Source organism: Haliotis rufescens, unplaced genomic scaffold (genome assembly GCF_023055435.1).
Source record: "Haliotis rufescens isolate VD_foot unplaced genomic scaffold, xgHalRufe1.0.p SCAF_16, whole genome shotgun sequence".
NCBI lineage: Eukaryota > Metazoa > Mollusca > Gastropoda > Lepetellida > Haliotidae > Haliotis > Haliotis rufescens.
Window position 1 is genome coordinate 22,795,856 of NW_025963846.1, and position 25,243 is coordinate 22,821,098.

Below are 25,243 nucleotides of genomic sequence, written 5' to 3' on the forward strand. Positions count from 1 at the left end.
ACACAAAGTATGTGATCTAGACTACCAGTTGTTACACTTTCATTTTGCGGAAGCCTCGTTGGCTGAGTGGGTTAGATCGCTGACTTTGTGTGCTGGCGATTAGGTGCCTCACTCTGGCTGTGTGGGTTCGAATCCCAGGCGGGACTCAACCCCAAAAAGTACTAGAATCTGTACTTTACTAAGAAAGTGTCATCCCAAATATAACATGTGTCACATGAGGGAGTGTGACACAACATCCCGGGCAGCACTATTTCAGCTACATTATTGCTGTATGTACATCATGGAGACTGGGCCAGGGAATGCCAGTGTCTGAGAAGACTTCACTCCATCCTGTCACGACGACACAATATGCCAGGTCACACAATGTTCAAGTCTCATCTGCCTGCACTAACGACAAGCATTGGCTACCAGGGACCTCTTTTCACCCCAGAAACCCCCAAGCAGAAATACTGCTGCATCGGTAAATCAATCATAAAAGGGTTTTACAAAATAGTTCAAGTATTGTAGACAGAATTGCACATTTAATACATGTAATATGCTACACAAACTTTTTGACTTAACGATGCGCGAGCGTCAAGCAATAATTCTTCCTTTGCTTCTCAAAATATGACATTATCTTTAACTTTAGGCTGATTACAAACTGTCAAATTCATATGAAATATGTCCTAACAAAAATTACGAGACAAATCAATTAATATTTCTGTTTCAAAATCACGCTGCTTCATGAAAATTGGTATATATGAATATTTGTCATTCCTTAGCAACGGACAAATAACTGACTACGTATCCTGTAGTACTTGTTTCCTACCTGTCTAAAAGTATCTTGGTGCATATCATGGTGTCTAGTTTCATAATACTGGTCGATGAAGCCAAAGTACTCCTTCCTCTTTCTCTCCAGAGTGGCCTGCCTGCGATCTGCACACGGTGGCAGGTAACCCTGAAATAACATACATATGTACCTTGACTAGAGCTGCGTATCACCTGGTATCTTGCGATACAATACGTATCACAATACAGACTGAGGATACCACTGGTACCTTGCGATGCAATACGTATCACAATACAGACTGAGGATACCACTGGTACCTTGCGATACAATACGTATCACAATACAGACTGAGGATACCACTGGTACCTTGCAATGCAATACGTATCACAATACAGACTGAGGATACCACTGGTACCTTGCGATGCAATACGTATCACAATACAGACTGAGGATACAACTGGTACCTTGCAATGCAATACGTATCACAATACAGACTGAGGATACAACTGGTATCTTGCGATACAATACGTATCACAATACAGACTGAGGATACCACTGGTACCTTGCGATGCAATACGTATCACAATACAGACTGAGGATACCACTGGTACCTTGCGATGCAATACGTATCACAATACAGACTGAGGATACCACTGGTATCAAAATACATCTACAAATAGGACAAAATGATGAAATCAAGGAAATGTAACTCTGAAACACCTGGATTCATACATTTACTTATTATTATCTCCAAAAAGAAGAAGAACAAAACAGTTTTAATTGAAGGTGAGGTGAGGTGAAATTGGGTTTAACGTCACGTCCAAGATTATTGCACTTATTTAGCGGTGTGTGTGTGTGTGTGTGTGTGTGTGTGTGTGTGTGTGTGTGTGTGTGTGTGTGTGTGTGTGTGTGTGTGTGTGCGTGCGTGTGTGTGTGTGTGTGTGTGCGTGTGCATGTGCGTGCATGTGCGTGTGTGGCTGCTTGTACTAGTCGGGACTGATGCCGATTTATAGTGCTAGCACACTGAGATACCATGCCGCAGTTTAACATGAATACCCCACTCAGACACAGTATACTGACTCCGAGCCAACCAGTCCTTGTTTTAGCCCCTTAATGCCGAGTGCCAGACAGGGTAACAACAAGTACCATCTTTTAACGTCTTTTGGTATGACGCGGCCGGGGATCGAACCCCGGGCGGACGTTCTACCACTAGACCACGGAGGCGGTAATTTTAAATGAAGTGATGGTTATTAAATGTAATAGTTTAATAGCAGGCACATCCTGGTATCTTAAACTTAAGCAAAGAACTAAGCACTAAGAAGCTCTGTGAATATGACTTAAGTTTTATGTTGGTTGTTAGGGAAACAAAGATTTCTTTGTGGATTTAAGAATTCTTAAGGCTCCAGAAAATTCAAAGAAGCTTTGTCACTACCGGTACAGGTTCTATTTCTCGACCTTCATTGTTCGCCAAGTGAGACATTTGTGTGATGCTAACGTTACTTGTGGGTCATTTTTGTGCTTCAAAAACCTGTATATCAGGGTCATTCGCAGCAGCATATTAATTATAATTATATAAAATAAACCTACATACAAATTTTGTTAGTAGGTTTGATGCCTCAATCAATAACTTTTGCAGCAAAGGTCTGTCTTTTCTGATAATTTTCAAGCTGTTTGAAGGACAATATAGAAACATTGCTAAGTGATGAACATAAAGTCTCAATGGAGCCAAATGTGGACAAATCTTACTGCCAGTATTTTCCATGTTGTGGGTCGCACAGCTTTGGGTATACCAGACCAGCTGGCTTTCCGTAAGTCATCTGAAAAGACAGCAAGACACTGTACCGGATCTCTTCTGTATTACACTGTATATATCTGACAGGGACGTATCAAGGCCATTCTTCCTGCCAGAGGCTCTCTGTTTAGGACCCTAGAGTCAGTGAGTGAGTTGGATTTAACGCCGCTTTTAACAGTATTCCAGTTATATCACGGCGTATCAGCTTAATGTGTGAGGAAAGCCCGAAGTAATGCAGGTCTCAGACGTTTACCACTTCGGTGAAACCCATGAGCACGGGTATGGTGCTGACAAACCTAGAAACATAATCAGGGCGAACCGGGATTCGAACCCACAATCATAGGTTTCTGGCGTGCCCAAGGGACGCAACTCTGCACAGCGAATTGCGGATTTTAGACGACTGGGCCACCCGTGCCCCCTTAGGACCCTAGACAAATCCCTGTCTGACCATCATCACTATAACTTACAGGAAAAGAATTTATGGATGTCAACTTCTTTATGAGGAACACAACGTGTCCATCGCTTGCAACCATCAGCGCTAATTTACTGTTAAGTGTTGGCTTCCATTTGTCCATTGCTGATCACCTATCATCCCCAATTATCTGTTGGCTTCCCTTTTTAAGTTTCCACCTTTGTTATCCTATTACTTTTGTTGTTCTTACATGTACATATATATGTTCTCTGCCTCATAGCATTCATTCACCTGGTGAAGGAGTAAGCATATACTCCGAAACGTTGTGTTCCTCATAATAAAGAAGTGGACATCCATAAATTCTCTTCCTTATGTGTATCACTTCTAAATGCCTTTCAAAGACTTGATGATCACTATATATCATAAGATCCACACTATGTTTTACAAAGGTGGGATTCAGCAACATCAAGACGAAGGAAATACATATTACTGATGTGGATGACTAAAACTAAGTTGAAGTATGTGGTCAGTAAATATTAATTGAAGCAATCTCATTTAAGTCAGATCTTAAATCTCGCTACCGCTAAACAAAGATCTGAGGACATCCCATTGCGGGTCACATCAGACCGACCCTGCGCGCACCTTGACCGACCAATGGAATGACCAATCAGAAGGCAGCTTTCTCGTGCTTTACGGCTCTAATTTCAAATTGGCGACTATGCTTCAAAACATATTTTGACAAATTCTTGATTACAAATTTGAAACCTAAACAAAAGAACATTCTGGAATGGCTAATAGATGATCTAGATTGTATGGATTCAATCGTTAAACCTTAACTATCGTTCGGAATACCCCGTGTTAAAGTTTTTGAGGTTGTATGATTAGAAATCACATTCCGACTCTCACTTTCATGATCTGGTAAGCGATGCTCTGATTGGTCGGATGAAAGGTCGTTCTGACGTGACCCCTAATGGGATGTCTTCAGATCTTTGTTTAGCGGTAGCAAGGACTAAGGTCTGATATTAATGAGATTGTAATTGAAGTAACTATGACATCGCCTACAATGCTGCCGTCATGTCAGTCTGTATTGCTTTGAACAAGCTCAGCTGTTGGCCATGTGCAAACACAAAACATTAGAACATGATGGTGTACAAGGGCAGACAACTCCATTACAACACTAACAATTCAGGTGTTTCATGGGTGGGTGGTTTGTTGTTTAACGCCGTAATCAGCAATATTCCAGCTATATGACGGCGGTCTGTAAATAATCGAGTCTGGACCAGACAATCCAATGATTAATATCATGAGCATCGATCCACGCAATTGGGATCGATGACATGCATCAACCAAGTCAGCGAGCCTGACAACCCGATCCCGTTAGTCGCCTTTTACGACAAGCATAGTCACCTTTCACGACAAGCATGGGTTGCTGAAGACCTATTCTACCCCGGAATCTTCACGGGTCCAGGTGTTTCATGAATAGAGAAAGACAGAAGAAACAAGAAAACAGTGTTATCACTATCCCCGCCATGGGGCACATTAGAATTGTGTTTGTTCATGACGTAGTGAGTATAAACTATTCAAAAAGTCATATAAAGCCTTAAGAAGAGACAGGCACTAGGGTCACTATAGGTCATCAGAAAAAATGAGTAAATGTGAAATTAAAACACACAAAAAGGCCCCTACTCTGGAAAAAATAATTTAAGGCACAAATTCTCGAACTCAGTCTAGGTAAGTATCTTTTAGATAAGCTAATTTCAGTAGTTTCTGAGAGAACTTGTACCCATTACAGACACTACGCACCAAGTTAAGAACATGGATCAAGGGCTGTGACTGTGTATACTCAAAATCGACAAAATGTCGCAAGGGAGGTAACTCTGGGAAAAAATAATTTACTGCACCTTGTCTTGACAAGTATCATAGATAAGCATGCAAACTTTCATTCATGTAATTTCAGCAGTTTCTGAGAAAACTTGTCGGCATTTCACGCAGTATGCACTGAGTTGAAAAACACGGAGCAAGGGCCATAACTCTGTAAAAAATGAATTCACAACACTTATTTTCAAACTCGTTTAAGATCATGACAAGTAATATCAGTGAGTAAAATTTCATTTCTCTTACTTAAGTTTTGAGAAAATTTGTTCCCTTTGAGAAGTGGACGGACGGAAGGACGAACTCCGTTCCCATATCCCTGCCCCACTCTCATCACGATATGGCTGAAATATTGCCGATGTGACGTTAAATTTTAACTCACTCACTCACTCACTCCCTGCCCCACTTTGTGGCAGGGGATGATAAGCGTCACCTACCCAGATCTATGTTTGGCTCTGCCAGCAGGGACTTAAACTTTTCCAGCTTTGCTGCCTCTGCATCTGATGTAGTAGGTCGGTTGTACCTGATGGGGGTCTGTTTCGGGGGCTGCCAGCTGTTGTTGAGTCTCACCCCCACCCCGGGGCCTCCATGGGACCCTCCACTCATGTTACTGCCAGGGTCTGCAACAGTGAGAAGGACTCAATGACCTTGTCAGTGATGAGTGAAAACAGGGTTTGATTGGTTGGTTGGTTGGTTTGTTGTTTAATGCCGCACTCAGCAATATTCCAGCTATATGACGGCGGTCTGTAAATAATCGAGTCTGGACCAGACAATCCAGTGATTGATATCATGAGCATCGATCCACGCAATTGGGATCGATGACATGCATCAACCAAGTCGCCGTCGCCAAGTCCCGTTAGTCGCCTTTTACGAAAACAGGGTTTGAAATTAACATTAGTCTGCTGGTTCTCAGAGGAGTAAATTCAGGACAGACTTGTGACATTTTGATGTGAAGTACCACACCTATAAAATTATAGTCTTGTTCTTAGGCACTGCCCGAATTATCATTAATAATGCTGCATGTTTCGTTTTTATTTCCATTTAAATTTTTTTATATAAATTCTATTACTATCAAAGAATGCGATCAAATATAGAACACAGTTACTTCCCTTTACATGCACACTGCTTTACTGCACATCTTGTGTTACGGACATGGGGGAAATAGGAGGAGTTTGTATGCTTGTTCATGTAGGGAGCCACTTTTCCAAGTTGATGGAACACAAGTGTCTATATGGTTACCTACTAGTTTGAACAAGAAAAAAAATCAAAACACACCGCCTGCCCGCACTATATTTTCAAAAGTCATTGCCTGAGAACCAATTCTTTTATTTTTTAAGCCTTAGACCTTAGGCTTAAAAAAATAAAAGAATTGGTTCTCAGGCAATGACTTTTAACTAGTATGTAACTATATAAACAAGTATACAAACCGGCATTCGTTCTGGAGTTGTGCTGCTTGCTGTGGTTGACGAGCACCGCCCGAGCCGAGGACTGGACATCCTTTAAGGACATCTGGACACTGGCCATCTGAAGCAGGTCGTCGTCACCGTCATCCCACGCATCTGATGTCTGACTCTCAAAGTCTTGAAATGCATCACGCTTGTAATTCTTCAACTTATCTTCCTTTTTTGGAGAACCACTAAGAACAGAAAACATATTAAATGGTTTTTTTTTGCAATACATATTATACATAAGAATGCTTAATATTCCACCTATATACCAGCGGCCTGGTTTGTTGTTTAACGCCGCACTCAGCAATATTCCAGCTATATGACGGCGGTCTGTAAATAATCGAGTCTGGACCAGACAATCCAGTGATTAATATCATGAACATCGATCCACGCAATTTCGATCGATGACATGCATCAACCAAGTCAGCGAGCCTGACCACTCGATCCCGTTAGTTGCCTTTTACGACAAGCATAGTCGCCTTTTACGGCAAGTATGGGTTGCTGAAGACCTATTCTACCCCGGAATCTTCTCGGGTCTTGTAAATAATCAACGAGACAATCAATCTACTGACTGATATTATGAGGAAGACAAAATAAACCAAGTCTGACCACCTGATCCATTAATATTGCCTCTTACAACCAGCGCAGGAATATATTGGTTTCATGAACCATGTTTGTTTGTTTGCTTGTTTGTTGTTTAACGCTGCACTCGGCAATATTCCAGCTACATTGTATATGCTGCAGTTTGTAAATAATCGCGTCTAGACCAGACAATCTAGTGATTGACATCATGAGCATCAACGCAATTGGGATACGGTGACAAGCATCAACCAAGTCAACCTGACCACCCGATCCCGTTAGTCGCCTCTTACGACAAGCATGGGTTGCTGAAGATCTATTCTGACCCAGATCTTCACAGGTTTCATGAACAATTAGTGAGTGAGTTTTGTTTTACGCCGCTTTTAGCAATATTCCTACAATATCAAGGTGGAGGACACCAGAAATGGGCTTCACACATTGTACCCATGTCAGGAATCGAATCCTGGTCTTCGCGAACGTTTTATCCACTAGGCTACCCGACCGCCCATCATGAACAATGAGGTGCTTTACATGGTTCAACACAACCACCAAGTCCACTACTGAAATGTTGCCAGAACAAATACTCATGGCAATTTTTCACAGAATTTATTATAAGTATCAATCACATGAACAGCAAATCCAAATTGAACAGTGGTATATTTCTTCATTCACTCATCTTTTTCAAGAAAGACAACTCTGCAATCCAACTGATCCCATTCAGGTTTAAGTTAAGGCAACAGTGAGTGAGTGAGTTGGGTTAAACGCCGCTTTTAACAGTATTCCAGTTATATCACGACATGTCAGCTTAATGTGGGAGGAAAGCCCTAAGTAATGCAGGTCTCAGACGTTTACCACTTCGGTGAAACCCACGAGCACGGGTATGGTGCTGACAAACCTACAAACATAATCGGGGCGAACCGGGATTCGAACCCACAATCAAAGGTTTCTGGCGTGCCTAAGGGACGCAATTCTGCACAGCGAATCGCAACGCCTTTGACGACTGGGCCACCCGTGCCCCCGTTAACATGGTTAAGGCAACAGACTTGTGCCAGTGATAAAAATAATGGCTGAGGGCCGTTCTAACCCACAATCCCCACAGGGTGACGTCAAAGCAGTGACCCTCACCTTGCAAGCTTCTGCTGCATGGGCGGATGCTGTGCTCCATATACAGGTTTGATGCTGAAAACAAAGAGAAAAACATTTACAATACAAAATATGTCAAGGTGTTCATAATCATATTGTATATGAGAGCATTATATCTCAATCTGTTTAGAAGTGAGGTGAGGTGAAATTGGGTTTAACGTCGCGTCCAAGATTATTGCACTTATATAGCGACGTGCATGCACGTGTGTGTGTGTGTGTGTGTGTGGCTGCTTGTACTAGTCCGGACTGATGTCGATTTATAGTGCTAGCACACTGAGATACCATGCCGCAGTTTAATATGAATACCCCACTCAGACACAGTATACTGACTCCGAGCCAACCAGTCCTTGTTTTAGCCTCTTAATGCCGAGTGCCAGACAGGGTAACAACAAGTACCATCTTTTAACATCCTTTGGTATGACGCGACCGTGGATCGAACCCCGTACCTCTCCAGGCGGACGCTCTACCACTAGGCCACGGAGGCGGTCTTAATCTGTTTAGAACATCATCAGGAGACAGATGCCTCGATGCACAAACGTCCCGCCAGTCACGACCTTGGGCTGATTGGGGTCCCGCGGATTGGGGCCTCTCTCAGCAGTGGATGATTTTATGTACCGCTTTGATTATTTTTGCAGAGGTCTCACGTGATAGCAGCTCCATGGTGACTGAATTAATTAGTGTCAAGCACTTAACTGAGTAATACGGACCACACCCGTCTCGCGTACACATTTACGTCTGCAACTGATCATTATCCAAGCATATACTTGGTAATATACAAGATTAGGACTGTCTGCCCCAAAATCGGTTTTGTCTTCTAGCTCAAACTTTTCTTATATATTTTTAGAAGGGTGTAGTATTGCTAACGTTTAGCTCAGTTTGGTAGGCTGAGATGTAATTAACAAGACTCAGATGTTGGACTTTGGAGGCGTTGCTTTAATTCAAACATAAATCCGAGAAAATGTAGACATCTTTTTAATGTTCAGCTTAATGTGGGAGGAACGCCTGAAGTGATGCAGGTCTCAGATGTTTACCACTTTGGTCAAAACCCATGAGCATGAATATCGTGTTGACAAACCTAGAAACATAAACGGGGCGATACAAGATTTGAACCCACAATCATAGGTTTCTGGCGTGCCCAAGGGACACAGCTCTGCACAGCGAATTGCGGCAGCTTAGACGACTGGGTCACCCATGCCCCCAGAAGCATCAGTAGGTCATGCTGACAATCAACAAATTTGTCTAAAATTAAGTACTGTACTTCCTTTTCCACAGACAATGAGTCATGCCTCATTCAGATTTAACACAAACAGAATTTTGTTTATGAAATACTTTACAAGTGCAGGCTGTATAACCTCAATACTTCGGTTGCCATGGTCGCTCTGTACACCAAACGGATGTCAGGATAACTATGTCAAACAACTGTAGGTTAAAAATGACATCACAAGATTATAACAATGTGATGAATTTAGATAGAAGCTCCATTCAAAATTTTCAGCCTATAATCAGCTGATAATATATCTATTAATTTAGTGTTGAGGGGGCCCCAAATTCAACTGATATAGCAGCAAGCCTAAAGAACCCCACACATTCATACAATTTGTTTGTTGCTTAACGTGACTGTCAACAACATTCCACCTACATCACTGCGGTCCATAGGGAGACACGAACTATGAGTTGCCTAGCATGGCTCACGCCAACACCAAGTCCACTACTGAATTGTTAAAAACATGTATTAGCATCTCATGAGTGAGTGAGTGAGTGAGTGAGTATGGTTTAACGCCGCTTTTAGCAATATCCCAGCAATATCATGGCAGGGGACACCAGAAATGGGCTTCACACATTCTACCCATGTCAGGAATCGAATCCGTGTCTTCGGCGTGACGAGTGAACGCTTTATCCACTAGGCTACCCGACCGCCCCTAGCATCTCATGAACAACAAATCCAAATTGAACAGTGATCGATTATATTTCTCCATTAACTCATTAATTTTTAAGAAAGACAACTATGCAATCAAATTATCACTATCATTGTTTTGCTTGGTGTTAAACGCCGCACTCATCTATTTTCCAGCAATATGACAGCAGTTTCTAGAATAATTGACTCAGGGCCAGACAATCAATGGACATTGTGAACAACTATCCACGCCCTGAGGGTACAATAAAACAACCACACCTGACCATCCGATCCATTTAGCCACCTCTCATGACCAGCAAAGGTTGCTAGGGACCTATTCTAACCCAGAATCTCCACAGGGGATAATCACTATCAGAGTTCATTCAAGGCAGCTTGCGCCAATAACTCTCTAACACTGTATGTGGCCCACACTGAAAACATGTCACGAAGCATGTCAATTTTGTCATAAGTCATAAAATGTCAACCCAATTGTTTACACATATCTTTTCAGTTGTTTACACATATCTTTTAAGTTGTTTACACATATCTTTTAAGTTGTTTACACATATCTTCTAAATTGTTTATACATATATTTTAAGTTGTTTACGCATCTTTTAAATTGTTAACACATATCTTTTAAGGTGTTTACACATATCTTTTAAGATGTTTACGCATCTTTTAAGTTGTTTACACATATCTTTTAAGGAGTTCATTCAAGGCAGCTTGCGCCAACAACAATCTCTAACACTGTATGTGGCCCACCGTGAAAACATGTCGCAAAGCATGTCAATTTTGTCATAAGTCATAAAATGTCAACCCAATTGTTTACACATATCTTTTCAGTTGTTAACACATATCTTTTCAGTTGTTTACACATATCTTTTAAGTTGTTTACACATATCTTTTAAGTTGTTTACACATATCTTTTATGTTGTTTACACATATCTTTTATGTTGTTTATACATATCTTTTATGTTGTTTACGCATCTTTTAAATTGTTAACACATATCTTTTAAGGTGTTTACACATATCTTTTAAGTTGTTTACGCATCTTTTAAATTGGAGTACAACGTTTCGGCGTACATGCTTACTCCTTCATCAGGTGAATGAATTACTCATTCACCTGATCAAGGAGTAAGGAGTAAGCCTATACTCCGAAACGTTGTGTTCCTCATAATAAAGAAGCTGACATCCATATATTCTCTTCCTTATGTGAATCACTTCTAAATGCCTTTCAAAGACCTGAGTCGAAGAACATTTACACAAGTAAGCGGGTAGAAGCAGAATTCTCACATGACAGCAAGGAAATTGGCACAAATCCTATAGTCCTTTCACAACTGCCCACAAGTTAAAGAATCATAAGGATGAGTAGAAATTTGCCCTTCTTAAGGCTTTGTTTTGCTGTTTGTTATCATTATAAGGACATGTGGACTAAAAATGTAAGTTTCCATCGCTGTACTATCTGTAGGACATCTGACAAATTCTGACCTGCCAACAGAAATGGCATTACATGACTGACAGCTTTTCTATACAATGTGCATTTTGTCTCTTCCTCAATAATACTTTATCATCTCCCCGTTTCAACACGTAGCCTGTGATTAGGAATTCCAAAGCATGTAAGACAAATATGTGGGTTAATAGGGCATGATATGTTGATATGTGAGGGATCAATCATAATTAAAAGAGTAAATGACTTAATCAGGTATTAATTAGTGCAGCTTGTGTCATTGATTGATCACATCCCCTTCTCGTACTTACATTGCTGCTTTCGCTTATGCAGACGATGTCGTTCTATTGGCAGAAAATGCAGCACACTTGCAAACTCTCCTATAAGCCCTGAACACATGGTGTGAAGATAATAAGATGTATATAAACTCAGAAAAATCCAAGATTGTCCACTTTAGAGGTCTTTGCATTCCAAGAACAGCAACTGTATTCTATTCTGGTGATACAGAGCTCCAGATAAGCTTTTGGCGTTGTGGGTATTTTACCCATGCATTTTAAAATCATTGGGTATCGGTAATTCTATCTGGGTATTCAAATTTCTGTTACCCACTAGTTTTTACACATGTGGGTATTTAAGTTAAATATTTAAAAACACTATTCATCTAGTCCCTGCAAACTGGTGTCGTGTGGGTTCGAGAGCTTTATCATGTTTATAGGACTCAAAAATACTACGATACTTCCACAAGAAAGTGTGATGGCAAATGATCATGATGTGACTTTCATCGTGGAATTTGGCAAGGTTGACGGAATGCCTGTTTATAATTTCAAAATAAGTTGCTGATTTGCTAATCGAATATGCAGGGTTACTTCACAATATTTTGATGATACGCCTAAGTTTTACTTTTGTAGCGTATCTGTTGATACGCTTGGATTATATTTTACTGCGTATGTCTGCATTTCTGATGCGTATTTCACGCAGATACGCAGCTTATCTGGAGCTCTGGTGATATCGTTTTAGGCGTTGAAGTTTCATAAGTTATCTTGGTGTGCTTTTAACCGAACATCTAGACTGTAATGCAATGGCTAAATGTGCAGCGAAATCAGCAAACAGATCCCTGGGACTTTTAATTTCTAAATACAAAGCACATGGTGGTATGCCATTTAACGTTTTTACCAAACTATAAGACACTATGGTATGGTCGGTTTTAAACTATGGATCGGCAATATGGTGAACGACAGAGCATTCTGCTGTCAATGCTATCCACCATCGAGCTATTCGATTTTTCCTCAGACTTGGAAAACATGCACCAAACATTGCAATAAATGGGGAAGTAAGTTGGACCCAAACATATATCAGATCATGGACAACAGTCTCAAGGCATATATCAGATCATGGACAACAGTCTCAAGACATATATCAGATCATGGACAACAGTCTCAAGACATATATCAGATCATGGACAACAGTCTCAAGACATATATCAGATCATGGACAACAGTCTCAAGACATATATCAGATCATGGACAACAGTCTCAAGACATATATCAGATCATGGACAACAGTCTCAAGGCATATATCAGATCATGGACAACAGTCTCAAGACATATATCAGATCATGGACAACAGTCTCAAGACATATATCAGATCATGGACAACAGTCTCAAGGCATATATCAGATCATGGACAACAGTCTCAAGACATATATCAGATCATGGACAACAGTCTCAAGGCATATATCAGATCATGGACAACAGTCTCAAGACATATATCAGATCATGGACAACAGTCTCAAGGCATATATCAGATCATGGACAACAGTCTCAAGACATATATCAGATCATGGACAACAGTCTCAAGACATATATCAGATCATGGACAACAGTCTCAAGGCATATATCAGATCATGGACAACAGTCTCAAGACATATATCAGATCATGGACAACAGTCTCAAGGCATATATCAGATCATGGACAACAGTCTCAAGACATATATCAGATCATGGACAACAGTCTCAAGGCATATATCAGATCATGGACAACAGTCTCAAGACATATATCAGATCATGGACAACAGTCTCAAGACATATATCAGATCATGGACAACAGTCTCAAGACATATATCAGATCATGGACAACAGTCTCAAGACATATATCAGATCATGGACAACAGTCTCAAGACATATATCAGATCATGGACAACAGTCTCAAGACATATATCAGATCATGGACAACAGTCTCAAGGCATATATCAGATCATGGACAACAGTCTCAAGACATATATCAGATCATGGACAACAGTCTCAAGGCATATATCAGATCATGGACAACAGTCTCAAGACATATATCAGATCATGGACAACAGTCTCAAGGCATATATCAGATCATGGACAACAGTCTCATGACATATATCAGATCATGGACAACAGTCTCAAGGCATATATCAGATCATGGACAACAGTCTCAAGACATATATCAGATCATGGACAACAGTCTCAAGACATATATCAGATCATGGACAACAGTCTCAAGACATATATCAGATCATGGACAACAGTCTCAAGACATATATCAGATCATGGACAACAGTCTCAAGACATATATCAGATCATGGACAACAGTCTCAAGGCATATATCAGATCATGGACAACAGTCTCAAGGCATATATCAGATCATGGACAACAGTCTCAAGGCATATATCAGATCATGGACAACAGTCTCAAGACATATATCAGATCATGGACAACAGTCTCAAGGCATATATCAGATCATGGACAACAGTCTCAAGGCATATATCAGATCATGGACAACAGTCTCAAGACATATATCAGATCATGGACAACAGTCTCAAGGCATATATCAGATCATGGACAACAGTCTCAAGACATATATCAGATCATGGACAACAGTCTCAAGGCATATATCAGATCATGGACAACAGTCTCAAGGCATATATCAGATCATGGACAACAGTCTCAAGGCATATATCAGATCATGGACAACAGTCTCAAGGCATATATCAGATCATGGACAACAGTCTCAAGACATATATCAGATCATGGACAACAGTCTCAAGGCATATATCAGATCATGGACAACAGTCTCAAGACATATATCAGATCATGGACAACAGTCTCAAGACATATATCAGATCATGGACAACAGTCTCAAGACATATATCAGATCATGGACAACAGTCTCAAGGCATATATCAGATCATGGACAACAGTCTCAAGACATATATCAGATCATGGACAACAGTCTCAAGGCATATATCAGATCATGGACAACAGTCTCAAGACATATATCAGATCATGGACAACAGTCTCAAGGCATATATCAGATCATGGACAACAGTCTCAAGACATATATCAGATCATGGACAACAGTCTCAAGACATATATCAGATCATGGACAACAGTCTCAAGACATATATCAGATCATGGACAACAGTCTCAAGGCATATATCAGATCATGGACAACAGTCTCAAGACATATATCAGATCATGGACAACAGTCTCAAGGCATATATCAGATCATGGACAACAGTCTCAAGACATATATCAGATCATGGACAACAGTCTCAAGACATATATCAGATCATGGACAACAGTCTCAAGACATATATCAGATCATGGACAACAGTCTCAAGACATATATCAGATCATGGACAACAGTCTCAAGGCATATATCAGATCATGGACAACAGTCTCAAGGCATATATCAGATCATGGACAACAGTCTCAAGACATATATCAGATCATGGACAACAGTCTCAAGGCATATATCAGATCATGGACAACAGTCTCAAGACATATATCAGATCATGGACAACAGTCTCAAGACATATATCAGATCATGGACAACAGTCTCAAGACATATATCAGATCATGGACAACAGTCTCAAGGCATATATCAGATCATGGACAACAGTCTCAAGACATATATCAGATCATGGACAACAGTCTCAAGGCATATATCAGATCATGGACAACAGTCTCAAGACATATATCAGATCATGGACAACAGTCTCAAGACATATATCAGATCATGGACAACAGTCTCAAGACATATATCAGATCATGGACAACAGTCTCAAGACATATATCAGATCATGGACAACAGTCTCAAGGCATATATCAGATCATGGACAACAGTCTCAAGGCATATATCAGATCATGGACAACAGTCTCAAGACATATATCAGATCATGGACAACAGTCTCAAGGCATATATCAGATCATGGACAACAGTCTCAAGACATATATCAGATCATGGACAACAGTCTCAAGACATATATCAGATCATGGACAACAGTCTCAAGACATATATCAGATCATGGACAACAGTCTCAAGGCATATATCAGATCATGGACAACAGTCTCAAGACATATATCAGATCATGGACAACAGTCTCAAGACATTATCAGATAATGGACAACAGTCTCAAGGCACTGGGCCAGACGTGTCAACACTCCAAACAGAAGAATAACTGAGAAGATATTTGTGTGGTCAAGTAACTGCAAGAGGAGCTGGAATGGAAAAGTGACGTCCTGTCTAGAGAGAATCGACCCGGGACATTTAACAAGCATAAATACCCACATTGAAACAAAGTTATTTGTTGCAACAGTGCAAGAACGCCTTATGTTTGAATATAAGTCTAAATGGAGGGACAACTTATTGTTGGAGAAAGGAAACCGTGGCAGAAACAAACTAAGAAGCTACAGGTTGTTTAAGAAAGTCTACAGCACAGAAAACATGTGGAATACCCTCTCAACCATGCTCACAGGAGCTCTCTAGCTAAATTCAGATGGGTAGTGCCGCCTTTACACAAGACGTTCACACTCTCCATTCAATGATCACCAAATATGATGAAGTAGCTTCAGAATATGCATCATAAATAAGAGTATAGTTTTACGCCGCTTTTAGCAATATTCCAGCAATATCACGGCGGGGGACATCAGAAATGGGCTTCACACATTGTACCCATGTCGAGAATCAAACCCGGGTCTTCAGCGTGACGAGCCAACGCTTTAACCACTAGGCTACCCGACCAACCCCAAAATAAGAACAAGTTTCAGATTGTCCATTAAATTACAGTGTGCATGCACAGTGAGTGAGTCAGCGTGTGGATGTTGTTCAATGCTGCAGTCAGACTTATCCAACCTACATCGTGGTAGCCTGTAGTGCTGGAGTCTTAGTCGGGCAAACCTATGGTTGACAGAAATCCTTTGTAATGAAATTATAGGAATGTCATTGTTTATCGTGATTCGAAATTTCAATAAACTTTTAATGTTTTACTGTTATTATACAAATTTATGAACATTGATACATTGATAGCTATGTAAAACATGCACCAGTGAAAACTATTATTGAAAATTGCACCCTAATATTTATGTCTATATTCATTAAATGCATGTAAAGAAATTCAATTACGCTTCCGGCTGACCCTTACTTGTCCTATCTTTGAACCCACTTTATGCCTCTAAGGGTTACCTATAACCCTATGACATCACTAAGCCCATGTTATGTGTAATTCTTGACACAACACAGTGATTTATGCATCTATGTTTCAACTGTGATAAATTTATGGGACCAGTGTGCAACCTGGTTTTGACTGGTGCGACTAGGTTTTCATGTTAGCATGCACCTGGAGCAACTAGGTTTTCATGTCAACATGCACCTGGAGCGACTAGGTTTTCATGTTAGCATGCACCTCGTGCAACTAGGTTTTCATGTCAACATGCACCTGGTGCAACTAGGTTTTCATGTTAGCATGCACCTGGTGCAACTAGGTTTTCATGTCAACATGCACCTGGTGCAACTAGGTTTTCATGTCAACGTGCACCGGGAGCAACTAGGTTTTCATGTTAGCATGCACCTGGTGCAACTAGGTTTTCATGTCAACATGCACCTGGAGCAACTAGGTTTTCATGTTAGCATGCACCTGGTGCAACTAGGTTTTCATGTCAACATGCACCTGGTGCAACTAGGTTTTCATGTCAACATGCACCTGGAGCAACTAGGTTTTCATGTTAGCATGCACCTGGTGCAACTAGGTTTTCATGTCAACATACACCGGTGCAACTAGGTTTTCGTGTCAACATGCACCTGGAGCAACTAGGTTTTCATGTCAACATGCACCTGGAGCAACTAGGTTTCCGTGTCAACATGCACCTTTAGCAACTAGGTTTTCATGTTAGCATGCACCTGGTGCAACTAGGTTTTCATGTTAGCATGCACCTGGTGCAACTAGGTTTTCATGTCAACATGCACCTGGAGCAACTAGGTTTTCATGTCAACATGCACCTGGTGCAACTAGGTTTTCATGTCAACATGCACCTTTAGCAACTAGGTTTTCGTGTCAACATGCACCTGGAGCAACTAGGTTTTCATGTCAACATGCACCTGGTGCAACTAGGTTTTCATGTCAACGTGCACCTGGAGCAACTAGGTTTTCATGTTAGCATGCACCGGTGCAACTAGGTTTTCATGTCAACATGCACCTGGAGCAACTAGGTTTTCATGTTAGCATGCACCTCGTGCAACTAGGTTTTCATGTCAACATGCACCTGGTGCAACTAGGTTTTCATGTCAACATGCACCTGGAGCAACTAGGTTTTCATGTTAGCATGCACCTGGTGCAACTAGGTTTTCATGTCAACATGCACCGGTGCAACTAGGTTTTCATGTCAACATGCACCTGGAGCAACTAGGTTTTCATGTCAACATGCACCTGGAGCAACTAGGTTTCCGTGTCAACATGCACCTGGAGCAACTAGGTTTTCATGTTAGCATGCACCTGGTGCAACTAGGTTTTCATGTTAGCATGCACCTGGTGCAACTAGGTTTTCATGTCAACATGCACCTGGAGCAACTAGGTTTTCATGTCAACATGCACCTGGTGCAACTAGGTTTTCATGTCAACATGCACCTTTAGCAACTAGGTTTTCGTGTCAACATGCACCTGGAGCAACTAGGTTTTCATGTCAACATGCACCTGGAGCAACTAGGTTTCCGTGTCAACATGCACCTGGAGCAACTAGGTTTTCATGTCAACACGCACCTGGAGCAACTAGGTTTCCGTGTCAACATACACCGGTGCAACTAGGTTTTCGTGTCAACATGCACCTGATGCAAGTTCCTAAAATTGAGCCCTGCAATCACAAATTAATAAATGTAAACATTTGTCAAGGTTACAATAAGATGAACAATAACAAGGCAGAAAATTCAGTTTAAACATTCAGTGGATCAGCCTACTTCCTTTTTTGCATAAAGTTGACCAATGGCAGATCTTGGTAATATTGGTAATATGTATCTATATATACAAATACAGAATATTGATATATTGTCATACTTTTAAGTTGGTACAATGATACTCATCAAGGATATCCCTACAAAAATACATGGCCTTTTGTTGATGTCTCGGTCTGCATAACAAATAATGTTTGCTTAGAATTATGTTATGATAAATAATATCTGTTTCAAAATAACCCACTCAACAATATATACATTTTGCTTCCATCTGTTACTTGCTAATGGTATGTACTTTTAGTCAGACATAAGGTGAGGTGAAATTGGGTTTAACGTCGCGTCAAAGATTATTGCACTTATATAGCGACGTGTGTGTGTGTGTGTGTGTGTGTGTGTGTGTGTGTGTGTGTGTGTGTGTGTGTGTGTGTGTGTGTGTGTGTGTGTGTGTGTGTGTGTGTGTGTGGCTGCTTGTAGTAGTCCGGACTGATGCCGATTTATATTGCTAGCTCACTGAGATACCATGCCGCAGTTTAACATGAATACCCCACTCAGACACAGCATACTGACTCCGAGCCGACCAGTCCTTGCTTTAACCCCTTAATGCCGAGTGCCAGACAGGGTAACAACAAGTACCATCTTTTAACGTCTTTTGGTATGACGCGGCCGGGAATCGAACCCCGGACCATCCGCTCTACCACTAGACCACGGAGGCGGTAATTATAATTGAAGTGATATAAGACATAAGGGTTAACTATACTGAGAGAGCTACAGATAAGCTGCATATTTGCGTAAAATACCCCTAAAAAATGTTCAAAACCCAAATACTTTCAATAACTTGCTTACAGAAACGCATACATCAAATGAAAAACTCAATGTATAAAAACACAACGCGTAAATACCCAATGAAGCTTTTTCAGTATGCGTACAACGGAGCTAATTTCTGAAACACAATGAGCTAATTTACTTTCTGAGTCAAGCCTATAGTTAGAACCGTTATATACATCTAAAACACTATTTATTTATTTTTAAATCTCAAAATGTTTTCTTATTTGGGGAAAAGTGAAGAAATATTGGTTACCCAATGAAAATAGAAATCCTGGAGTAAAAACTCAAAACTCAATTGCTCAAAAAGTTATCTGGAGCTCTGTATTCAATAGACCTAAAGTCTCACAAATCATACAAACATGTTTTTACTGCTAACTGTCAAAGTGATCCAAGTCTCCTTGATCACTGCATTTCTTTACCATGTTTACCATGAAATAATAGTATTGAGCTATTTTCAGTCTGCCTCAGCCATGTCTGTGACATTATGGCTTTAATACTGTGACAAGTAAAAAAATACTTTTAAAAAGGAAGTTTGTCTTTTCTTGTTAAATTCGCTCATGATTCTCTCAACTCGTGACCTGATAATATTGACATTTTCACTTGAGGCTGCACTCATAAAATTATCATCATTGCAAACATGATCAGGTCACTTAATGAGATAATACATATGTCATGTGACAAGACCCTGAGATTAGAATCAAAATAAAATTACTTTTGGGCTGACTCAATTAGGTAAAATGAAAATACCATGAGATCTTATGACTGGTGCTTGTAAGAAATGGTGAATAATACTATAAACATAATTTCTTACCAAAAAAAGAAATTCAATTACTTTTCAGTATCTTTTCACAAGCATACATCTGTGTTTTGTTTGTTTGTTTGTTGTTTAATGTCGCACTCAGCGACATTCCAGCTATATAACAGCGATCGGTAAATAATCAAGTCTGGATCAGACAATCCAGTGACTGACATCATGAGCATTGATCCACACAATTGGTATACGATGACCTGCATCAATCAAGTCAGATCCTGACCACCCGATCCCATTTGTCGCCTCTTACGACAAGCATAGTTGCCTATTATGGCAAGCATGGGTTGCTGAAGACCTATTCTACCCCGGATCTTCACGGGGAAACAAGCATGGGTTGCTGAAGACCTATTCTACCCCCGATCTTCACGTGTCCATATATCTGTGATGGTGTGACCTACAAGTTTGTTTTTCATTCATTAAAAGCGTCACTTATATGGAAGTTGAAATTTGGTAAACCAACTAACTAAGATATATAAGGCCTTATCATGAACAGCAGTTAACTAATGTGTTAGTATTAACTGATCACCAGGCCTCTATCTTTAAAGACTGCCTCCGTGGCCTAGTGGTAGAGCGTCCGCCCGGAGAGCGGAAGGTCCAGGGTTCAATCACCGACCGCGTCATACCAAAAGATGTTTAAAGATGGTACTTCTTGTTACCCTGTCTGGCGCTTGGCATTAAGGGGCTAAAACAAGGACTGGAGTCGGTATACTGTGTCTGAGTGGGGTATTCATGTTAAACTGTGGCATGGTATCTCAGTGAGCTAGCAATATAAATCGGCATCAGTCCGGACTAGTACAAGCAGCCACACAAACAAACACACACACGTACATGCAAGTCGCTATATAAGTGCAATAATCTTGGACGCAACGTTAAACCCAATTTCACCTCACCTCACCTCACCTCTATCTTTAAAGGGAGTTTACGGTGCCCATTTCCAGTTTATGGTCTAATAATTAGGAGATAAACATACTGTGTTTTCAATGTAGAGCTAGGTTACCTGTACATTTAACCGGGCAAAATTGAATTTGGAACCGAACGTGCAGTACAGTATGTTTATCTCCATTCTACCATGACTAAATAAAACGTGAACTCTTTGGTGTTAGCAAATATACTGAGTGAAGCGGCATGGGTTGAGTCCAGTGTTTTGAGGGGGTTATCTATCTAAATTACGGAATCACTGAACAAAATATGGCGCTGTATATACTCAAGCATATTGTTTACACCGTAATACTTCACTCGAACATATGACAGGCATTTTAAGCATATAAGCACGGCAACTTGGTAAGCTAACATGAGGTGGGTATCCCTAAAGAAAACAAAGCAAGCTTTGCAAAGTTTTCGCTCTACATCGCACGTCACCATGATGACCTCATATCGCTCATTGTGACGCAAAAGATATGACGTCACAGACGTATATAGAAGAGCGGCAAAATTCCAAGCTTTCTGTTGTCCCCAAAACGTAAATAGATTCCCTTGGTAGATTTGTATTGTGTTTTCTGCACGAATATTGTAGTAACTGCATCTGTGCATTCTGTAACCTGTAATTGTAGATACACTGTATAATTATTTAAATATGCCTATCGACAATGACTGAAAAAAGTACTATTCTATGAATATTAGCTTCCACGGTAATGCGGCTGTCAAACCAGCTGTTTCAATCAGAGGGCGTTTATTGTGATTTAATAGCCTCTGATCGACCAATCAGAAACGAGTAAATTCCAAATTCATGGTAGAATTATAATAATATACAGCTTGACTGATCACATCATAACATATAAGTTCCCAGGCAAACAACATAATTTCTAATAGATTTCTGTGAGCAACAGAGTTTGGCTTCATGCTGCTTTGATAATTAAGTGTCAGATTGATGTGGGAGGAAAGCCCGAAGTGATGCAAGTCCTAGTTGTTTTCCCCATTGGTGACACCCACAAGTATGGTGCTCATAAACCTATGAACTGCAGCTGCAGTGGTCACCAAATGTGAGTGAGTGAGTTGGGTTTAACGCCGCTTTTAACAGTATTCCAGTTATATCACGGCATGTCAGCTTAATGTGGGAGAAAAGCCCGAAGTGATGTAGGTCTCAGACGTTTACCACTTCGGTGAAACCAACCAGCACGAGTATGGTGCTGACAAACCTAGAAACATAATCAAGGTGAACCGGGATTCGAACCCACGACCATAGGTTTCTGGCGTGCCCAAGGGACGCAACTCTACACAGCGAATCGCGGCGCCTTAGACGACTGGGCCACCCGTGCCCCCCGGACACCAAATGTATTTGTTTTGCAGAATAATCATCTACATCTCCTGATATTGACTTTTCCAATTCTTTAAATAAATTCCAAGCTTGTTAAAATATATCTACTTGATGCTATCTAAAATTCAGACAGTTTGAGTGACCTGTAACTATTGTAAAGTGTTCTTTGCAGCATAAACAATTCAACCAAATGTGAAATTTCACACCAATTGTTCCTATTTACATACACTAACACACATATGAGTCTTGTAGCATCAATAAAATTTTCCAAGTCCCGTAATGGGATTTGAACCACAAAACTTTGAAGCGATGTCAGACGCCTTATCAACATGACCAAAGAGGCTAAAGGGACAGGACGTCAACCGTTCTGAAGCTTTGTTTTTAAACAATAGCCAATAACCCCTGAGCATATTCGACTCTGCTCGCTTTATTACGAGAGAGACGTTTTAGGCTTCAGTGACCACACTGCGGATGTTGGCTTATCACGGGATGTTTCTCTTTTTGATCAACAAACTCACTTATCCTGAAAAAAGAACAGACAAGCCTAATGCAAGCCTTTACATATCTTGTTTTGCATAATCCTATCATAGATATACTACTACAACTGCGACAGTGATGTGCATGGCAATATAGCTTGACACACATCAAAGTGACCGTATCACTAGCTCTCTGTAGGGCTTTGATGACAGCATGTGAAGGGTAAATACATCATGAAAATAATTTTTATGTTTCAGGATATTTTCTCATTTATCTAAATGTGTAGACTTGTCGAAAATGAAACAGATGAAAAACACATGAATGAACTGTGTAAGATTTGACGATGTGACAGAGGAACTCGGCTGGGTGCAAGCTTTAAAGGGACTCTGGGTAGAACAGAGATAGGCTTGATACGACCGAGGCATATTTATACTGTAATCTAGGCTTTGATAAACACCAATCTCATTAAAATCAGATCTAAGTTTTCGCTGCCGCTAAACAAAGATCTGAGGACATCCCATTACGGGTCACGTCAGAACGATCTTTCGCGAACTTTGACCGACCACTGAAATGACTAACAAGAAGTAGACATCAGCCAAATAGAAAGCAGCTTTCTCGAGCTATACGGCACTCGTTTCAACCTGGCGACTTCAATTTCAGACTACGCTTGAAAAATATGTTGAACAGTTCTCGATTAAATTTTGAAAACTGAACAAACGGACATTCTGGAATGTCTAATATATAGTTGCGATTGTATGGCAGTGCTTCACACGTACTGTGCAACTCCTCCACCGTTCAAGAGTTTATCCCAAGAGTATAACTTCCTATTCTCAACCCCCAAATTGCTACAATAGGAGTTCTCACATTGTATGTACTTAACCCATCAGTTTTTAGCATGGACATTGGTGTCACCAAATGCGATTGAAAGAACACCATGTTATCTGGATCCGTATGCAGTTGATGAGACATTGAAATGAAATCTTAATGACAACATCTATATCCAGAAAAGCTCAAGAATATTGGCATATAAAACATTAACACCCTAAGAAATGTAGGGCAAAGTGTCAGGATGACCAGTGATTTTGGACAGTTTACCTTGTTTACTGATTATTCCCATGTCAATCGTGATGTATAAATTTTATTATCGAAGGAAATGTTTTTTGTTTTTTTAAAAAACGTTCAGAAATTGCAAAAAACATGGTTTGCAGCTGATATCATGATACAAAATATCCTTTCACGTGTGTATTCTAAACAACGATCTGCGACGTTTTCAACTACTTATCGTGAATTATCCACTGTATCAAACTGACGATAAAATTTATTTACGATTTGTAACTTTCACGGGAAATGTGTGGCACTTCCGTCTGCGAGTGTGACAGCAGAAGGGGCACACCTACCTGCCGGGGACACTGGCACCCGTTTTCCAAAACCCAGGTTTTGCTTCCCTAGATGACGAATTAGGGCCATATGTTGACATTGTGGTCTTTCTGCCCGTGCTAGACCTTTATAGACGTCGATCTAGCGTGCATCTTGACACTACAATCCAACATACACGAAATTTTTACACATTTGTTGTCAACATGGCTGAAAGCCAATGCGCATGCGCTAACTTACACCGGTTAAATGGTCAAACTTTCGATGAAAAGAAAAAACGGAAAGATATTCTTTCGCGGCTCCCTATAGTTGGAAGACACACATGCTACCTATCAATAGCTTTTTGTTTTTGTATCTGTTAAACAAAATTCATCTTCAATTATGTGCACTTGTTTCATCTGAACAGACGCTATAGACAATCTGCGTTTATTATTTGAAGAAAGTATTAGAAATACATTTCGTAATATCATATAACTGACGGTCCTAATCATAATTACTCTCGCCTGTCAATTATTGGGACTGTTTATTTGTCGACATGGCTTCAGCGTATTACGCCAATTCCCCGTGTTTACTATCGTTTACTACAGCTTGGTTGATGCAAAGACGTATATCTACATCTTTGGTTGATGCTGAAGGGGCGGAAACACCTATCGTGACGGGGAGATCAGAGGAAAGCATTACCCAAACCATTACTGTTGAGATAGAAAACTTGAGAATTGCTAGAATGATCACTAGTCAACTGCAATAAAACTATGCGAACTTAAATGTTTATTTGAATAATGCCATGAGTGTTATATTTTTAAACTATAAGTCAGATGAGGGTTATTTTAAATACAGCCGGGAAGAAATTATATTACAATCTGGTATTGATATTAATGTAACTGTTCAACATAAC

General features: G+C 40.3%; 1 protein-coding gene across 2 annotated transcripts in view; it reads right to left on the reverse strand.

The window, feature by feature from the left end:
- LOC124133849 (TBC1 domain family member 22B-like) overlaps window positions 1-24,559 on the reverse strand; it is a 34,766-nt gene extending 10,207 nt beyond the window's left edge. For both annotated transcript variants that reach the window (XM_048397008.1, XM_048397009.1), the window contains exons 1-6: window positions 24,372-24,559; window positions 7,998-8,051; window positions 6,273-6,481; window positions 5,283-5,465; window positions 2,516-2,586; window positions 809-937 (exon numbers count right to left, since the gene is read on the reverse strand). In XM_048397008.1, coding sequence (XP_048252965.1) covers window positions 809-937; window positions 2,516-2,586; window positions 5,283-5,465; window positions 6,273-6,481; window positions 7,998-8,051; window positions 24,372-24,451 — 726 coding nt within the window. In that variant the 5' untranslated portion in view covers window positions 24,452-24,559. The remainder of the gene's footprint in view (window positions 1-808; window positions 938-2,515; window positions 2,587-5,282; window positions 5,466-6,272; window positions 6,482-7,997; window positions 8,052-24,371) is intronic.
- Window positions 24,560-25,243: the final 684 nt, after the last annotated feature.